This window comes from Zalophus californianus, chromosome 2 (assembly GCF_009762305.2).
Source record: "Zalophus californianus isolate mZalCal1 chromosome 2, mZalCal1.pri.v2, whole genome shotgun sequence".
NCBI classification, from domain to species: domain Eukaryota; kingdom Metazoa; phylum Chordata; class Mammalia; order Carnivora; family Otariidae; genus Zalophus; species Zalophus californianus.
In genome coordinates, this window is record NC_045596.1 from 71,688,284 (window position 1) to 71,708,622 (window position 20,339).

Consider the following 20,339-nt stretch of genomic DNA (forward strand, 5'->3'; position numbering starts at 1 on the left):
CAAAGCTTACATTTAGAACAAAATGGTATAGGGCGCCTGGGTGGCTCAGATGGTTAAGCGTCTGCCTTCAGCTCAGGTAATGATCCCAGGGTCCTGGGATCGAGTCCCGCATCGGGCTCCCTGCTCCTTGGGAGCCTGCTTCTCCCTCTGCCTCTCTCTCTCTGTCTCTGTCTCTCATGAATAAATAAATAAAATAAAAAAATCTTAAAAAAAAAAAGAACAAAATGGTATAGGATACCTGGGTGGCTCAGTCGGTTAAGCGGCTGCCTTTGGCTCAGGTCATGGTCCCAGGGTCCTGGGATCAAGCCCCGCATCGAGCCCTGCATCGAGCCCCGCATCGAGCCCTGCATCAGGCTCCCTGCTCTGCGGGAAGCCTGCTTCTCCCTCTCCCACTGCTTCCCCTCCTTGTGCTCGCTCTCTCTCTCTCTCTCTTCCTCTGACAAATAATAAAATAAAATAACAAAACAAAACAAAAAAACACAAATGGAAGAAACTACAGTAAAGACCCACTGATAATATTCTATCTTTAAGGTTAGTAATAAGTTAATATTCTCCTACCATTTGTTTAGTCACATCATTTGGTACCCTGTCACCCTGACATTATGATAAGGGATCTGAGTACTTACTATAAGATAAATCTGGTATTTTGTGTTAGGAGACATCATCTTTCTCAAAAAGTGTGAGTACTTTGATCTTCATTATATTCTGTCTCTTGCAGTTACCATACCCTTGCATATGTCTACACCGCTGGAAAGGTAGTGTCTTTCGGTCGCGGACCAAGTTGCAAAAGCAGCCCAACTCATCTGGAGGCTCTGACAGAGAACACTGACTTTACCTGCCTGATTTCTGCTGATGGTATGAGTGGTCCCACTAATTTATGATTTTGTTTTAATTGATGCCACTGGAGGAGAAATATTACTTATCTTCTTTTCACAAGAGTACATAGAACTGTGGTTCTTTTTGTACTGTTATTTTTAATCTGTACAATATGCATCTTTTCTTATGTAATGATTCCTGGAGGTTTTTTTTTTTTTTTCTAAAGATTAGGGTAATACGAAAAAGATCCCAAGTCGATGAACTATCAGAGAGATGCACTTTTATATATTTAATCAAACCTCTTCTAGGGGCACCTGGCAGGATCACTTGGTGGAGCATGTGACTCTTGATCTCAGGATTGTGAGTTTGAGCCCCATGTTGGGTGTAGAGATTGCTTAAAATCAAATAAAAAAAACAAACAAACAGATAAATAAAAAAACCCTCTTCTAAAGTACCTCACCCTGGTTTCATTATGTAAATGCATGAAAAATTAAATTTTAAGAATATACAACATGTAACCTGATCAAAATTAATCTTTTATGGTGCTTGTAGTCAAAATTCATCTAGAAGAATATAAATTACCAATAAATAAGTAAATTTAGTTTGGTAATATATCAGATTTTGTTTTAAAAATTTTATTTATTTTAGAGAGAGAGAGAGAGCATGCACAAGAGCACGGGGTTGGGGGGTAAGCAGAGGGAGAGGGACAAACAGACTCTATGCTTCTGGAAGGCCCAATGTGGGGCTCAATCCCACGACCCTGAGATCATGACCTGAGCTAAAATCAGAGTCAGACACTTAACTGACTGAACCACCCAGGCACCCCAATATATCAGGTTTTTTTTAAGACTATGTTTTTAGAGCAGTTTAAGGTTTATAACAAAAGATTTATTTTTTTACTTCTAAAAACAATAAGCATGGATTTATACTTTCTTTTAGACCTTGTGGATTTTCAAGTCAAACATATTTTTGCTGGAACACATGCCAATTTTGTGACAACTTATCAGGTATCTATTATACTTTCTGTTTCTTTTAAAAATATTCTTTAAAAAACCAAAAACAAACAAAAACAAATAAAAATCATTTTTTTCCGTCTTGATGTCAGAGCAGTGTTTCAAACATTGTGTCATTTGTATGTATTCAAATTTTTTACTAAGAAAATCCTCTGTTAGAATGCTTCTTAAAAAATAATTCTGAGGGGCACCTGGGTGGCTCAGTTGGTTGGGTGTCTGCCTTCGGCTCAGGTCATGATCCTGGAGTCCTGGGATCGAGCCCTGCATCCCTTCCTGCTCGGCAGGAAGCCTACTTCTCCCTCTCCCTCTGTCACTGCCCCTGCTTGTGCTCTCTCTCTCTGTCAAATAAATAGATAGAATCTTAAAAAAAAAAAAAATTCTGTCATTTTAGGGTTGCCTGGGTGGCTCAGTTGGTTGGGCATCTGATTCTTGGTTTAGGTTTGGGTCTTGATCTCATGGGTTGTGGGATGGCCCTGTGTCAACTAGGCTCCATGCTCAGTGGGGAGTCTGCTTGAAAGATTCTCTTCCTCTACCCCTCCCCCTACTTGCTCGCACACTCCTCTCTCTCCAATGAGTAAATAAATCTTTTTTAAAAAATGAGGTATAACCTCTTTAAAAAAACATCCTGTAATTTTCACTTCCTCCTAAGAGATGAGACCCCCAAACCTAAATTCATTGCTTCTACACTGTTTATCATTAAGTAATATTGATGATAATAACAGCAGTGATTAATATTAATTGTAGTCATCATGAGTTAGGTACCAATTAAAATACTCCGAGTCGATTGACACATTTAATCCTCATGTCAACTCCAATTGGTATTATTTCCCCCATTTTACAGATGAAAAAACTGAGTCTTAGAGAAGTAGACTTACCGAAAGTTGCACTGCTAAGAAGTGGCAAGGCTAGATTCAAACCCAGGCAATCCAGCTCCAAAGCTTATACCATTATCCACCATACCGTAGTACCCTCCTAATTGTTGACAGAGAGGATTTTATTATATTTCTGGGTTGGTTCTGAAATGTCTGTATGGAGACAGAAGTATACAGGCATGCCTCATTATATTGCACTATGATTTAGTGCATTTTTTACAAATTGAAGGTTTGTGGCAATCCTACATGGAACAAATTTATGGGAACCATTTTTCCAACAGCATTTGCTCACTTCTTGTTTCTGTGTCACATTTTGGTAATTCTTACAATATTTTAAATTTTTCCATTATTCCTATCTTTTTTTTTTTTTAAACATGTTATTTGATTGGACAGAGAGAGACATAGCCAGAGAGGGAACACAAGCAGGGGGAGTGCGAGAGGGAGAAGCAGGCTTCCCGTGGAGCAGGGAGCCAGATGCGGGGCTTGATCCCAGGACCCTGAGATCATGACCTGAGCCGAAGGCAGTCACTTAACCAACTGAGCCACCCAGGCGCCCCTCCATTATTCCTATCTTTGTTATGGTGATCTGTGATCAGTGATCTTCTATGTTACTGTTGTGATTGTTTTGGGATGCCATGAACTATGCCCATATAGGATGGTGAACCTAATCAATAAATACGTATGTTCTGACTGCTCCACCAACTGGCTATTCCCCTGGCTCTCTCCTTCTCCTTGCACCTCCCTATTTGTTCCCTGAGATAAAACAATATTGAAATGAGGAGGTGATGAATAATGAACAAACAATAGGGTCAATGGATTAGAGATCCTAATGCCCTCAAAGAATGTTGGAGTGGGTCCGCTCTAAAGTAATTGTCTTAGTCTGCTCTGCCTGCTAACAAAACACTATAGACTAGGTGGCTTATGAACAGCAGAAATGTACTTCTCATAGTTTTGGAGTCTGGGAAGTCCAGGATCAAGGGGCCAGTGTACTCAGTGTTTGGTGAGGACATGCTTCCTTGTTTATAGACGGCTGTCTTCTTGCTGTGTCCTCATATGGCAGAAAGAGCAAGAGAGCTCTCTGGGGTCTCTTATAAGGGCACTAATCCCATTCATGAGAGCAGTAATCCCATTCATGAGACCTAGTCACCTCCTTTGGGAAAAGGCCCCATCACTTAATGCCATTGCACTGGGGATTAGAATTTCAACACATGAATTTGGGGGGGAACACATTCAGTCCATAACGTTCTACCCCCCCACCCCGTCAATAAAATTCATGTCCTTCTTGCATGCAAAATACATTCATTCTGTTCCAACAGTCCCCAAAGTCTTAACTCATTCCAGCACCAAAGAATGTTAGATTGGGAGTTTCACTTTAAAGTAAGAGAATCAGAAAAAGGTGTATGATGACCAAAGAAGAGAATGTCTCTTTTCTTTTTTTTTTTTAAGATTTTATGTATATATTTGGGGGGGAGGTGAGAAAGAGTATGAATGGGGGTGAGGGGAGGAGGAGCAGAGGGAGAGGGAGAAGCAGACTCCCCGCCGAGCAGGGAGCCCGACGCGGGGCTCGATCCCAGGACCCTGAGATCATGACCTGAGCCGACGGCAGACGCTTAACTGACTGAGCCACCCAGGCGCCCCTGAGAATGTTTCTAATAGAAATTTTAGAAGGTGAAACAGTTATTGATGATTATAAAGCATAGGGTATTACCTAGATCTAGGGCAGTAGTTTTCAACTAGGAATGATTTTGCCCCAGGAAACATTTGGCAACTGCTGGGGCCATTTTAGGTTGTAGTAACAGGGAAAGGGGCAGGTGTGTTGGGGTGGCTGCCACCAGCATCTGGTGGGTAGAGGCCAGGGCTGCTGCTAAACATCCTACCATGCACAAGACTCTCACAACAAAGAACGATCTGACACAAAATGTCAGTAGCATCCCTCTTGAAACCCTGATCCAGGGCATGGGTAGTTGAGGCAGAGAGAGAAGAAGTGTGGAGATGAGATCAAGACTTGAGAGATCAGGGGGCGCCTGGGTGGCTCAGTTGGTTAAGCGACTGCCTTCGGCTCAGGTCATGATCCTGGAGTCCCGGGATCGAGTCCCGCATCAGGCTCCCCGCTCAGCGGGGAGTCTGCTTCTCCCTCTGACCCTCTTCCCTCTCGTGCTCTCTATCTCTCATTCTCTCTCTCAAATAAATAAATAAAATCTTTTTTTTAATTTTGATGTTTTTATTTTCATTATTATTCAGCTCCAAATACTTTATTTTTTTAAGGTTTTATTTATTTATTTGACAGAGAGAGACACAGCAAGAGAGGGAACACAAGCAGGGGGAGTGGGAGAGGGAGAAGCAGGCTTCCTGCTGAGCAGGGAACCCGATGCGGGGCTCGATCCCAGGACCCTGGGATCATGACCTGAGCCGAAGGCAGACGCTTAACCGACTGAGCCACCCAGGCGCCCCAATAAATAAAATCTTAAAAAAAAAAAAAAAAAGACTTGAGAGATCAGGGTGGGAAATAAATCCTGTTTATTAGTTCTGTAGTTGCCAAGAATTACAGGAAGCATGACAACAAGCATGGCAGTGCCGAGGAAGACAGCAAGGTACTAAAGTTTTCGGTGTTGAACGGTAGTGACCAGGACACTGGGAGATGATTACTTTAGAGGAGCTGGGATTTTGAAGAGAGTAGAAGAAATGGTATGTAAGTGCCAATAGGGAGCACCTCATTGTCCTAAGTTTCCAGCCGTGTGTGGGGGGGAATACAAGCGCTCTCATGATTGAACTAGAGGGGACACCCAGGGCTCAGATCAAGAAGCTGAAGGGAACTTCAGAAGTCATGGTTACACATTTTTTTCCGGAGGTCTTTATTTAAGCATTAAATAAAAACGATGAAGACTTCCCTGACTCATGGGGTGCCTTGCTGGCTCAGTTTGTAGAGTATGTGACTCTTGATCTCGGGGTCTTGAGTTCAAGCCTCATGTTGGGCATAGATAGAGGTTACTTCCAAAAAAAGAACTTCCTGACTTATTACAAGTTCATTGGGGGCAGGGGTATAACATGGAGCAGAGCACTAATATCTTTGGAAGGCTATTATTAAAAGACAGGTTTTTTTCTTTCCATATAGTGATTTCTGACACCACCCCCTAGCCATGTGATTTCTTTTTTCTTTTTTTTTTTTAAGATTTTATTTATTTTTTGACAGCAAGAGATAGTGAGAGAGGGAACACAAGCAGGGGGAGTGGGAGAGGGAAGCAGGCTTCCCGTGGAGCAGGGAGCCCGATGCGGGGCTCGATTCCAGGACGCTGGGATCATGACGTGAGCCGAAGGCAGATGCCCAACGACTTAGCCACCCAGGCGCCTCGAGCTATTTGGTTTCAAGTATTGTCTAGAACCATGGTTCTCAGAGTGTGGTCCCTACACCAGAGCAGCAGCATCACCTGGGAATTTGCCAGATGCAAATTCTCGAGCTCCACTCCTAAATCAGAAACTGCGGGGATGGGCTCAGCAGTCTATGCTTTAGCAAGATCACCAGGTCATTCTGTTGCATGCTAAAGTTTGGAAACCACTGATCTAAAAGTAAAAATCTAGGGTGCCTGGGTGGCTCAGTTGGTTAAGCGACTGCCTTCAGCTCAGGTCATGATCCTGGAGTCCTGGGATCAAGTCCCACATCGGGCTCCCTGCTCAGCAGGGAGTCTGCTTCTCCCTCTCACCCTTTTCTCTCTCGTGTTCTCTATCTCTCATTCTCTCTCTCTTGAATAAATAAATAAAAATCTTTAAAAAAATAAAAGTAAAAATCTATGGGTGATTAGAGGGGAGAAAGAAATTAGTATTTACTGAATACCAACTATAATCCAAAGGCTTTGTATACCTAATGTCATTTAATCTTAACAAGAGTCCAGAGAAGTAGGTATTATTATCTCATTTTTTTATTGTGGTTAAAATACACAAACACACACACACATCATAAAATTTTCTATTTTAACTGTTCTTAAGTATGTAATTTAGTGTCATTAATTGCATTCACAGTATTGTGCAACCACCACCACTATCCATCTCCAAAACTTTATCACCCCAAACAGAAACTCTGTAACCATTAAATAATAAGTCTCTATTCCATGACTGCCCCCAGCCCTGGGTAATCTCTAATCTACTTTCTATGAAATTGCCAATTTCATATAAGTGGAATCACACAATATTTGTCCTTTTGTATCTGGGTTATTTCACTTAGCATAATGTCTTCAAAGTTCATCCATGTTTCAGCATGTATCAGAATCTCTTCCCTTTTTATGGCTGAATATTCTTCTGCACATATACACCATGTTCATCTATGGATACTGTCACTGGACACCAGCTGTTTCCACCTTTTTGGCTATTGTGAATAATGCTGCAGTGAATATTGGTGTACAAGTATCTGGTTGAGTCCCTGTTTTCAATTATTTTGTGTCATTCCATTTTTAAATGACAAAACTAAGGCTCAGACCAAGCCAAGTGGCCAAGGCTAGGAACTGGAAAAGCCAGGTCAGTCTGAGGACATAACTCCTCACCAAACCCTACATCAGAGAGGGTGGGGCCTACCTACCACCTGCCACAAGCTTTGCAGTGTTATTTATTCCTCAGCATGTGGGTATGTTTTCCTGATCATTTTTTTTTCTTCCATGAAGGATACCAGTTCCACAGATGTTTCCAGGAAAATCCTGCCAGAAATAAGCCAAATTAACCAGTCCCTGATGGATAAATGGATAGCAGCGGCAACAGGAAGCACTGAACGTAAAGTGGCTGAGAGGTCGCTCTGTTGGATAAGTTATAAATCAAATATTTGGTTTTGAAGCCATGGGGTCATTTTATCCTAAACATAAGACAGAAGGTTTGGCTTTGCTGTGAAGGCATGTGCATTTTAACCATGATTCTCTTCTACCACCTCAAAGTTTGAAGAAGTCACTGATGATCTCATTCATTCGTCATTTACTTAACACAGCTATATTGAGGACATAGAGTTCCCAGGCACCTTGATAGCCATGGGAGATGCAGGAGTGAATCAAAAACATGTTGTCTCTTACAAAGCCCTCATTGAAGTGCACTCTTTTGTATCTTCAGAGTTTATACTCTGGGGCACCCTAAGTTTCTGTTTTCAGAAGGATGGATTTTATTTAAATCCATGACTTGGTAAAATCAACTATGAAGGGTTTGGGGGAGATTTATCAGCACAAAATATGTCCAGAATTTGGAAGACTCATAGGAGAATAGGTGTTTTCCTTAACGATTCCATGTCCTCAGTTGTATAGTTGGATATAAGAGGAGGCATGCTTTATAGTACATTATGACTTAACAAGTGTGTTGTTACTTTTACAGTGAAATTATGAAGATATTTTCATCTCCTGCTTGTCTGACTGCAAGTTTTTTAAAGAAAAGGTAATTTTTACATGAGACTTATCTTCATTTAAAATGGGGGGGACATTGAGAAATATTTAAAATGAAATGTTTCAAGTCAGTCATTTTAATTTGTATATTATGTTATCTATGAACAATAAGTCCAACATAGAAAACTCCAAAGGTTGTTACAGAATTCTCCCATTTTGTAAAGGAATTTTCTGCGAGACCACTGTAAGTTGTAATTCCTAATTCACACACTGCCCTGTCCTCCTCTGTTACCTGACAACAAGGAATGGTGTTTTTTTCAGGATCTTTGTGTCCACGAGTGATCCTTCTAATGTTGCTTTAGTACTTAGAGGCCAACGCAGCACTTCGCAGTTCTCTTTGTGGTGGGATCGATAGGGGAATCCAGCAATAGGGAAAATAGATTCTATTTATTTTATCTTCAACTAGGTTCACTACTACAGAGGAAAATCTGATTTCTCTAGTTGGTGTCTGATCCAGTCATACTAACAGCTCTCTTGTGAAGTGCTCAACATTCGGTCTTGTATTTCTTCCCTTCCCTTTATGCTTTACAATACTGTGCCTGGGAACGGTTAAGAGAGAAACTGGGGCATATGAAACATTTCAAGATTTATTTAAGCAAATACTGATTCAAACTGGGCAGCACCAAACTGAAGCGGTTAGGGGTGCTCCACCAACAGGAGCTAGAGGAAAGACTTATGTAGAGAAGGTGCAGAAGCAAAGAAAAGAGATTAATTGACTGGCTATAGCTCAGAGCGTAGTGGGTTGTTTGTGACTGGTCGTCCTTAGGTTTCGATTTCATAACTTAGGTATTTACGGGCTTAGATTTTTTGCTTACATAGGCCCCCATAGTGATAGAGCCCCCTCAGTGTAATGGCCTCCTTGTTTAAATTGAACAGTATTTAAGGGAGAAGGAGGATAGTAGCATGAAGGGGCCCTTAGGCTGCCCTCTGCCTTCTCTGGAGGCTGATGCCCTGCTGGTGTGTCTGCAGCACATCTCACTCAGTCCAGTCCTCCCCCACTAGCTCAGGTCGCATCCCTCCCTGTTGAGTAGGCCCCAAACTGCCTCACAGATTCTGAAGATAGTTAGATCTCCTGGCCAGTAGGTGGCACTCACTTAACCCGGGCTGCATGTGTTCTTCGGCTCTTTGTAACCCCCAGTTGTCCCAGTGGTTTTTAACCCAGCTGCACTGTCACTCTCTCTCTCTCTCTCTTTTTAAGATTGTTCATCTTTACCTTTATAGTGGAATAAATGATTGTGGTCAGTACATGTATGAAAATTATGAACACCGTGGTTTAGGCTGCTTTGCAGGACTTTTTTGTTTTATAGTCCCCCTTTTTTTCCCCTTCAGAATGATTCTTAAGCATCAATCAGTGTTTGGTGGTTGCTTCTAGCAAGTCTTTTGCTTCATTTATTTTGGTTGCTAAGTAAGGAGATCCACCTTTATCTGGGTGGTTCAAAGTCATGATTCTCCTATGAGCTGTTCTAATCTTGGCCTTGCCAGCAGATGGGCTTATACCCAAAGTAAGACTAGCTTCTCGCCTACTCATTTTCTGTTCAAATCCTCCTTTATAGTAGGATGAAAGGCTAGGAGTGGAAATCTTCTTTGCCGTTTCTGTGATTACTTGTTCTAGAGGCTTCCAGATTTGAAATGCATAGCAACCTGAAAAATAGAAGAGCTGCAACACCCACTCCTACAGCTATCAAACTTCTTGCCAGTCCCCAGTCGATGTCCGCGTCCGGCCGTGTGGTCGCCAGCGGCGAGGACTCGGCGTAGCGCAGACCCTTGCCGGCAGCGGCGACGCCACCACGGGCAGCCATGGCAATGCGACGCGGGGAGCTCTTAACTCTTTAAGGGAACTGGAGGGGGTGCCTGGGTGGCTCAGTTGGTTAAGCCACTGCCTTCAGCTCAGGTCATGATCCTGGAGTCCCAGGATCGAGTCCCACATTGGGCTCCCTGCTCAGCAGGGAGTCTGCTTCTCCCTCTGACCCTGTTCCCTCTCGTGCTCTCTATCTCTCATTCTCTCTCTCTCAAATAAATAAAAATAAAATCTTTAAAAAAAAAAGGGAACTGGAGGAAATGTTAAGTCCAACAACCTCACCTCGGAACCAGAGAAACCCAGGGAAGCTGAATGCCATGGCTTCCCCCTGGCACACATGAGGCAATGTCTTTCTAGAGTCCTAAAAAGCATCCCGATTTATCCCCACACATCCCGGTCAAGGGTGAGAGAAGAGAAATCAGACACTGCTTCCCTCTGCCTTCTTCCTCTCCCATTTGCTTTCTTCTTCTTGCCATGCTTCCAGGAGAGAAGTGAGGGACAGGGACTCTGCCATACAACGTTTCCTCTTTCTTCCCTTCTCTAGCCTCAGGCTAATCTTTACTGCATACAGAATATTTTCCACGTGAAGAATATTACCTTTGTAAAGTGGAGTAGTATCCTCCCAGGAGTGATGAACCTCAAGGCTTGGTTTTAAGATGCTAAGGATGGCAAAGGACAATATATTTTAAGGGGAGATTTACAGTTACTTTGAGTATTTACATAAATATTTTAGCCCTGGTATTACTATTGATCCATTAATTCAGCAAGCATAAAATATTTCTTGATAAGAACATTATAAAAACGAGTCGTTTGACAGATGGAGTCTCTTCAGATAGCACCAACACAACCCAGGAAAGCACAGTACCTAGATAAAGCTTTGATAGTGTTACTGAGGGGAAGGCCCGGTTGGAATTTATCAAGAATTGGCAGTTTGGTTTAGGGCAGGTCTTTCAGTTTGGGAGGGGGCAGCTGGGGACTTGATTAGGATTGGGAAAAGATCCAATGATCCAGGATGGTTGGAAACAGCAAGGCATTGACTTTGAGGCAAGAGATTCAAAGAATCTTAGGGCATATATTAATGCTTTCCATTGAGGAGTTAATGGGTCTTTTCAGGAGGTTCCTATAATGCACAATCAAACCACTTGCCTGGGCTTAGGGTCTCTTGGAGTAGTGAAGTCATGCTAATGAAACAGTGGAATCCTAAAGTAATGTAGATGTAGATGGTAAGGTGTGGAGAGGGGTGGGTAGTTTCAGTTCTCAGTGTACCGGGCTGAGTATAGGGGAATGGTTTCAGTTCTCAGATGCCGCATATGTATAATTTTGCTATTATTGGAGCCCACGCTTGTAGCCACTTTAGAGATAATAAATTGTTACCTACTCTCTTTTAGGAGAATATACATTTTATAAAATTTTTTTGTGCCAAGTAAATTAATTATTTTGAAAGGAGGCAAGCTGTAAGAAAAAAGTTTTTATCTGCTAACTAGTAAAATAAGACGATAAATAGGTATGAAGTTTAGAAATATTCTTTTCCATCTGTTTATGTGTTTTGTTTGTTTTTTGTTTTTACATTTCTTGTATCAGAGAACTCGTAGAAACGATTTCCATTGATGTGGACTTACAAAAGGCAAGAGATACCTTCAAGAAGTTAACAGAAACAGAATGGATTTCTTTCATGGTAATGGCCAATATTTACTTGAGAAATAGAGCAATAGAATTTCTTTACAGGAATCAGTATGACTGCAGTTTAATTTTGTTGGGAGCTGAGTCAGGGAGGGAACTGTGTGATAGGGGAGGGGGCAAGTGTTCATGATGAGGTTAATATATTCCAGACACTGTATTAGATGCTGGCACTTTTTAATTTTTATTTTTTTAATTTATAAATATCTAAATCATATATTTGGCAAATGACTTGTATTCCAAATACATAAATGATTTTTGTAACTCAGTAAGAAGAGAAATGACCCAAATTTAAAAAATGATCAGAAGATTTGAATGGATATTTTACGAGAGAAGATTTATGGATAAGCACATGGAAAGATGCTTAGTACAGTTAATCATTAGGGAAATGCAAATTAAAACCACAATGAGATATCACTTCACATCCACAATGATGATCATCATCATAAAGAAAGACAATAACAAGTATTGGTAAGGATACAGAGAACCTGGAGGCCTCATTCATGGCTGGTAGATATGTAAAATGTTACAGTCTCTTTAGAAAATAATTTGGCAGCTTCTCAAAAAAGTTAAACATGGATTTACCATATGACCCAGCAGTTCTACTTCTGGGTGTTTATCCCACCCAGATGAAAACATATGTCCACACAAAGGCTTCTGTGTAAACGATCATAGCAGCATGTTCATGATTGTCAAAATGTGGGAAAAAACCCAAATATTTTTCAGCCAGGGAGTGGGTAAACAAAATGTGGTGAATCCATACAATGGAATACTATTCAGCAATAAAAAAGAGAGATGTTATAGCATAGGTGACCCTCAAAACATTATATAATTGAAAGTAGACAAACACAAAGATAACATATTGTTTGATTCCACTTACATGAAATGTTCAAAGAAGGCAAATCCATAGAAATAGAAAATAGATTAATGGTTGCATGGGGTGTATAATGGGAACTGTGGTAGTGGAATAATGGTCTCCCAAGATGTCCATGTCTCAATACTCAAAGTCTGTGAATGTGTTACCTTACATGGCAAAAGGAATTCTGCATAGGTCATTAAGTTAACAATCTTGAGATGGGGAGATTATTCTGGATTATCTGGATGGGCCCAGTGTAATCACAAGAGTATCTGTAAGAGGAAGCAGGAATGTCAGAGTTAGATTTGAGATGTGTTTCTGGATTTGAAAATGGAGAAAGGCCAATAGAAAGGAAATGCTGACAGTCTCTAGAAACTAGAGAAACAAAAGAGATGGGATTATCCCTGTAAGAAACCACTAGCCAGGGAACAGATTCTCCCTTTGAGCTTCCAGAAGGGATGCAACTTGTCAATATCTTGATTTTAGTCCTGCAAGACCCATTTTGGACTTTTTTTTTTAGATTTTTATTTATTTATTTGAGAGAGAGAGAGAGCACAAGCCGGCAGAAGGGCAGAGGGAGAGGAAGAAACAGACTCCCCACTGAGCAGGGAGCCCAACATGGGGCTCGATCCCAGTACCCTGGGATCATGACCTGAGCCGAAGGCAGATGCTTAACTGACTGAGCCACCCCGGTGCCCCTCATTTTGGACTTCTGACCTCTAGAACTATAAGATAACAAATTCATGTTTCTTTAAACCACTAAATTTGTGGTTATAATAATTGTTAGTATGGTTAGTGAGTATAGTAATAATATATAGTATAGTAATTGTTATAGTAATAATAGAAAATAAGGCTAGAGATTCTAGGGGAAATCTGTTTCTTTGACTTTTCTTGATTCTGGAGGCTGCCTGCATTCTTTGGCTCCTGGTCCTGTATCACTGACTTCTGCTTCTGTGGTCACAACCCCTTCTCTGACTTCTCCCTCTTTTAGATGCTGGCACTTTTTTAAGCACATGTTTAAATGTACAGTAAATACAATATTTTTATTTTCAATATGAAAAAACAATTTTGAGAGGTAAATAACCATTAGCAGATATAGCACTAATTTGGGAAGCAAGAGAAGCTTCACCTGGACTGGGGGAATGAAAAGCCGGGTCTCTCTTTTGCGATCAATGTCAAATCTGTTGAGATGAATCTGCTACTGATTGAGCCCTTATGCTGCTTGGGTCACATTTTCTTTACCTTTTTTATTGGGCTCCTTATTTATGGAGTTCCTCTTTAAGGTCTATTCTAGTTTAGTATTTTGTGATTCTGGGCTGTGTTGGAAAACTTTCCCTCCACTAACTCAGGTTCATGTGTTTGGGGGCCTGTGAACTGACAATAGACTGATTAACAGAAGAAAACAAGTTTTATTCCCATTCTTTCGGGGAGCATTCAGATGAAGAGACTCCCCAAAGAGCTAGGGATGAGGGCTTATATGCCAATTAATAGGGAAAAGGGAGTGGGGGAGAAGAGGCTTCTATGAGAAAACAAATGGACTTTTCAGGGAGACAAATGGACTTTAAGGGGGCCAAATGGAAGATATGACAGCTTGTGATAATGTTTGTTTATGTAATTTCTTATCCAAGTGCAGGTGGCTGGTCTTTCCCTGGCAGTGAAGCTTGCCCTCCAAGGGCATCTATGGCTGCCTCACTCTGGGAAGGCCCTGTCTTTAGTCAGATAAGGGAAGATCTGAAGGCTTCTTTCCGCATCAGCTGTATCACACATGCTTTTGGGTTAAAGTCATCTTTTTTTTAAGATTTTATTTATTTATTTGACAGAGAGAGACACAGTGAGAGAGGGAACACAAGCAGGGGGAGAGGGAGAGGGAGAAGCAGGCTCCCCGCGGAGCAGGGAGCCTGATGCGGGGCTCGATCCCAGGACCCTGGGATCATGACCTGAGCTGAAGGCAGACGTTTTAACGACTGAGCCACCCAGGTGACCCTAAAGTCATCTTTATACCATTTTGGGTCCCTTTGTTTTTTGTATTTTGTTTTTATTTTTTATTTTTTTTAAAGATTTTATTTATTTATTTATTTGAGAGAGAGAGAATGAGAGAGAGAGAGAGAGAGCACATGAGAGGGGGAAGGGTCAGAAGGAGAAGCAGACTCCCCGCTGAGCAGGGAGCCTGATGCGGGACTTGATCCTGAGACTCCAGGATCATGACCTGAGCCGAAAGCAGTCGCCCAACCAACTGAGCCACCCAGGCTCCCTGTTTTTGTTTTTTTTTTAAAGATTTTATTTATTTGTTAGAGAGAGCTTGGGCGAGAGAGAGAGTGAGTAGGGGTACAAGCAGGGGGAGCTGCAGGCAGAGGGAGAAGCGGGCTCCCCGCTAGGCAAGGAGCCTGATGCGAGACTCGATCCCAGGGCACTAGGATCATGACCTGAGCCAAAGGCAGACGCTTAACCGACCGAGCCACCTAGGCGTCGCAGGTCCCTACATTTGGAAGGGAAAGGGGGAGAGTGTTCTTTAATGTGTAGTAGATACAGTAGTTTTATTTTCAAGATGAAGAAGTAAAAATAGTAGATGTTATTGAATATATTTTAAAAATAAATTTATTTAGGTTATATGGGAGATAACTTGGGGTGCTGTTCCCATTGTGAGTTCCAAGGAACACTAGTTTCACAGAATGCTCCCTGAAAACAGCTTCTAAGTGAAACAACTTTGGAAATGCTGCATACTATTATGGAGTTATGATGTACATCAGCAAATTAAAAATTCTATGATGTCACAAACTAAAAGAAATCTAGCTGTTTTAGCCATTTTTCTCAAAGTTATCTGACTCTGTGACATTATTTTCCCATCTATGCCTACCAGCACACCATAGAAATCATGTTCTTCTGGACATCTGAGAAAACAACTTGTAAGAACATTAATGTAATAATAATATATGGTACTTTATTATTGCATATATAATCTTACTTAATCCTTATGACATGTAGAGGTAGACACTGTCCTTAAGAATACCTAAGACCTATTAAATAGAGTAAGTGACGCTAGCTCTTGTAACAAATAACTTTCAAATCTCAGTGGCTTGGGATGCCTGGGTGCCTCAGTCGTTGGGCATCTGCCTTCGGCTCAGGTCATGATCCCCAGGTCCTGGGATCGAGCCCCGCATCGGGCTCCCTGCTCCGTGGGAAGCCTGCTTCTCCCTTTCTCACTCCCCCTGCTTGTGTTCCCTCTCTAGCTGTGTCTCTCTCTGTCAAATAAATAAATAAATCTTAAAAAACAAAAACAAAAACAAAACAAATCTCAGTGGCTTGACACAATGAAGACTTCTTTCCACATCAATGAGGGCTGAAGAAGGGAAGCATGTGCAGGGGAAGAAAAAGAAATATTTTCCCTCCACCCATCTTAGTTTCATTCGCTGATTAGACTGAGAAAAGACAGATTAATAGGAGAAAAATGAACAGAAGTTGATTAACGTGTGCATGCTGCATATACACTCAGTGATGAGTAAGTACAGGGGTGTTAGCACTTGCTTATATAGCATCTTAACAAAGAACAATAATTCTGTGGAGAAGAGACAACACAAAGGAAAAGGACTGAGATTCTAAGGGCGCCAAATTGCGGGAAGGCAAACAGCTGGGCATACGGATAGTAGATAAGGTCTAGCTTGTAAGGTTTGTGTAGACTCTTTCTCAGTGCCTGCTCATCTCCGCTAATTAAGGTTGTTACCCTTCTCCTGGTACAGGAATTTAGAGGCAAGAGGACACCTTCACAAGGGGCATTGATATTCTGTTTTCAAGTAGATGGAGGGAAGCCAGAGAGCTTGTTTTGTACCGCTTCTTCTCACTTGCCTTCAGCTCAAAATAATCCTCCTGCCAGAGTGGCATATTCTGCTACCCTTCCCACCTCTGCACAGGTTCATTGAGGAGTGATTTGGGCTCCTTCTTTCTGGAAACCTAGGCCCTGGGGCCATGAAATCCTCCAGAGCTTTTGTATTTTGTTGGCGGATAAGGAAAGAGAGTATGGAAGGTTCCATGAGAGGTTTTAGGGGTCATGCCTGGAAGTGATATACATCACCTTCACTCATAAGCTGTTAGCCAGAACTCAATCATATGGCCCCACATAACTGCAGGGAGGCTGGAAATGACATCTTCCTATGAGCCCAGGAGGAAAATGAAACAGGATTGGTGAGGTGAACAATATGGCATTATCTCTGCCAATGTTAGATTTTAAGTCAGATAGATCTGGGTATGGATCCGCGACCTGTCAATCTCTAATTGAGTGAACTCCATGATTCACACAGTATGTACATGTACATGTGATTTCACTTTATTTCCTTCATGCAACCCGATATAAAACAGGGAGGATGACTCTCACATAACACTTTAGGGGCATTTGGGATGCAAGGAATGATGGAGTTTGAATGGTAGGTTTGAGGAAAACTAAATGATTTTTCCACTGGAAGATGGTGAAACAAAACCCCTAGTTCCATAGCTTGTTTTTCACTATAATCTGTATCTAATGGATGCTGGGCCCTCCCTGATCCTTTCAACCACAGATAACTACATGTCTCAGGGATAGTCTTCTCAGAGCTCTTCCGTGTCGTTCTTCACACCGAGAAGCATTATCAGTTTTCCTTCTGCTCCCAGAATGTCCTGTGATGCATGATTCTAGGAACTGGAAGAGTCTGGTGGTTCCATTTGCAGAAGTTGTTTGCAAGATGAGTGACCGATCTTCACGAGTCCTGAGTAAGTTTGATTCCTTTTGTCACTTTATCTGTACTCTCAGTAAAGAATCACTAAAGTAAAAGTTGTAGCAAATTTTGGATAGAGGATTTAAAAATACACATATGTTTGGGAATGTGGTATGTGCATGTTTGCAAGGATTAACCTTATATTATTAACAATCATTAACAATCATTATACAAAGCATGTGTAACTCTTAGACTTGGACATGGCTTTGATATCAGAGTTTAATAACCACAGAGGATCCAGTCAAGATAAATCCATACTTTAAAAATTTTTGTTCATGTTTTAAAACTTGAGACATTTTTTGAAAGATTTTATTTATTTATTTGACACAGAGAGAGAGAGAGGGAGGGAGAGAGGGAGGGTGAGAGCAAGCACAAGCAGGGGGAGTGGCAGGCAGGGGAGAAGCAGGCTCCCTGCTGAACAAGGAGCCCAATGTGGGGCTTGATCCCCAGGGCCCTGGGATCATGACTGAGCTGAAGGCAGCTGCTTAACCAACTGAGCCACCCAGGTGCCCCTAAAACTTGAGACATTTGACCTGCGGGGGAGTGAAGTCTGCCATCCCAAAATGTGTCTCTTTAGCATGTGAATTATTCTAGACAATTTTTAAGAAACAGAAGGCCCAGGAAGAACCTTTATCCCTCCCCCTAACTGCCTAAAAGAAGTAAGATATAAGACCTGCTCCAGGAAGGGAGCTATCCCCATAGGTAACTACAGTAAGATACGAATTAGGTATGGTAGACAGGGAGGAGCTCAGCAAAGTCTGTTAAAATTCCTCTCTGTATTCCATTGTTTCCGAATGTTCAAGGACCAAAGCTTTAAAGGTAGAAAAGATAGATATATAATGAAATATAAGCCACTCATTTCCCCTCCCAGAAAGCAGTTACAGAATATAGTTTTTTGTGTAAACTTTGAAAGATATGTATTTAAAAAAAATAGAGACTTTTATTTATTTTCTCTACTTAAAAAAATAGAGAAATATCCTTTCTTTTTTTCTTTTTTTAATGGTAGCACACCATTCACATTTTTTGGCAATTTGCTTTTTCCCACTCAACAGTATATTGTAAAGATATGTTTGTTCTGTTACAGGAACTGCCTGGTTCTATTTAATGGCTTATTAGTATTCTATTGGGAGGATATACTATAAATAGCTGTTTCTAAGTTTCTGCTATTATAATAGTGCTAACATGCATTTCTTTGTATGTATATAAATTTACACACACAGGCAAAATTCCAGAAAGCAAAATTACTGGATCAAATTGTATATGCATTTAAAATTTTGAGAGACTTTGCCAAATGAGCCTCCACAGAACTTTAAGTGGTCACCATTCACATTGTAGTCTAAATAAATCACATGCAGTGCAACATGATGGCCCTGATAGAGGATGTATCAGCTTATACTTCAAAAAATATGACAGCATCACCCCACGCATTTTCCTACAGTATTATGAAACTTTGGTATTTGCCATTCTGAAGAATCTCTTATTTTAAATTTTAATTTTCTCATCATGAATGAGATAGTGCTGGTTTTCCTATATCTCAATTCCATTTTTATAGTATATTCTGGGAACTATCAGTTCTTCCCTCTTAACCCATTTTCCCATGTGTTGTTAGTGTTTTTCTTTTTTATTTAGGAGCTTTTAAATGATTAAGGCAATTAATACTTTATCAATAATATGAGTTACAAATCTTTTTTCTCTGGGTTATTATTATTATTATTTTTTTACTTTGTGGTATTTTTGAATGCATAATTTATTTTCTTTTGTTTTATTTTATTTTTAAGATTTTATTTATTTATTTGACAGATAGAGACATAGTGAGAGAGGGAACACAAGCAGGGGGAGTGGAAGAGGGAGAAGCAGACTCCCCGCAGAGCAGGGAGCCCGATGCGGGGCTCGATCCTGATGCGGGGCTCGATCCCAGGACCCTGGGACCATGACCTGAGCCGAAGGCAGACGCTTAACAACCGAGCCACCCAGGTGCCCCGAATGCATAATTATTTTAAAACATTTTTATGAAGGGGTGCCTGGGTGGCTCAGTTAGTTGAGGATCCAACTCTTGGTTTCAGCTGGTTGGTCTCAGGGTGGTAAGATCAAGCCCCGATTCGGGGCTCCGTGCCTAGCACGGGAGTCTGCTTAGGATTCTTGCCCTCTTCCTCTGCCCACCCCCCCACTCACACGTGCTCGCTCTCTCTCTCTCTCTCTCAAATAAATAAATCTTAAAAAAACCAAAAAACGAAAAACAACAACAAAAATGTTTGTTTCTTTAAATCATTTTTATGAAGCCTACTATATGAACATTTTCTTTTACGGTTTCTGAGTTTAGATCATACATCAAAAAGCCTACCTCACTCTGAAATTAAAAAAAAAATTTCCCAGGTGCCTGGGTGGCTCAATCAGTTGAACATCTGCCTTTGGCTCAGGTCATGATCCCAGCGTCCTGGGATTGAGTCCTGAATGGAGCTCCCTGCTCTGTGGGGAGCCTGCTTCTCCCCCCTGCCCCTCTTCCCACTCATTCTCTCAATCTCTCTCTCTCTTTCTCTCTCTCAAATAAAATCTTTAAAGAAAAGATTCCCATGCTCCTATTAGAATTTTTTTTTAAGTTTTGTTTAGTTAAGTAATCTCTACACTTGATATGGGGTTTGAACTCATGACCCTGAAATCAAGGGTCACATACGCCTCCAACTGAGCCAGCCAGGTGTCCCCCTTTTCTTTTTAAAGTAGGCTCCGTGCCCAACATGGGGCTTGAACTCATGACCCTGAGATCAAGAGTAACATGCTCTACTGACTGAGCCAGCCAGGCAGGTGGCACTTTCCTCCTAGAACTTCTGTTGTTTCATTTTTATGTTTAAATCTTTGATCCATATGGAGTTTACCTTGATTAAACTTTATTTTTTTATGAGTCAGTTTTCAATTGTCCCCACAAATTTATTGAATGATGTATTTCATTCCCACTAATATGCAATGCCACCTTTATCATATGCTAAAGTGTCATGCATATTTGAGTCCATTTATGGAATCTCTGCTATGTAAATCTGCCTTTCATGCATCTGCATCATATTATTTTAATTATATTAGCTATTTTAACATTTGATAGGTTTGTTTTCTGAGAATTATCCTTTAAAGATACAAAAATCCAAGTTGGAACGAAGTAATATTAAAATAT

At 41.1% G+C, this 20,339-nt stretch overlaps 1 protein-coding gene and 1 pseudogene across 2 annotated transcripts in view; one reads left to right on the forward strand and one right to left on the reverse strand.

The window, feature by feature from the left end:
* Positions 1-20,339, forward strand: part of HERC6 (HECT and RLD domain containing E3 ubiquitin protein ligase family member 6) — a 57,752-nt gene that overhangs the window by 13,653 nt on the left and 23,760 nt on the right. For both annotated transcript variants that reach the window (XM_027597401.2, XM_027597402.2), the window contains exons 7-12: positions 719-855; positions 1,756-1,823; positions 7,351-7,472; positions 8,039-8,098; positions 11,486-11,579; positions 16,985-17,174. In XM_027597401.2, the coding sequence (XP_027453202.1) occupies positions 719-855; positions 1,756-1,823; positions 7,351-7,472; positions 8,039-8,098; positions 11,486-11,579; positions 16,985-17,174 (671 nt within the window). The remainder of the gene's footprint in view (positions 1-718; positions 856-1,755; positions 1,824-7,350; positions 7,473-8,038; positions 8,099-11,485; positions 11,580-16,984; positions 17,175-20,339) is intronic.
* LOC113924102 lies at positions 9,455-9,905 on the reverse strand (annotated as a pseudogene).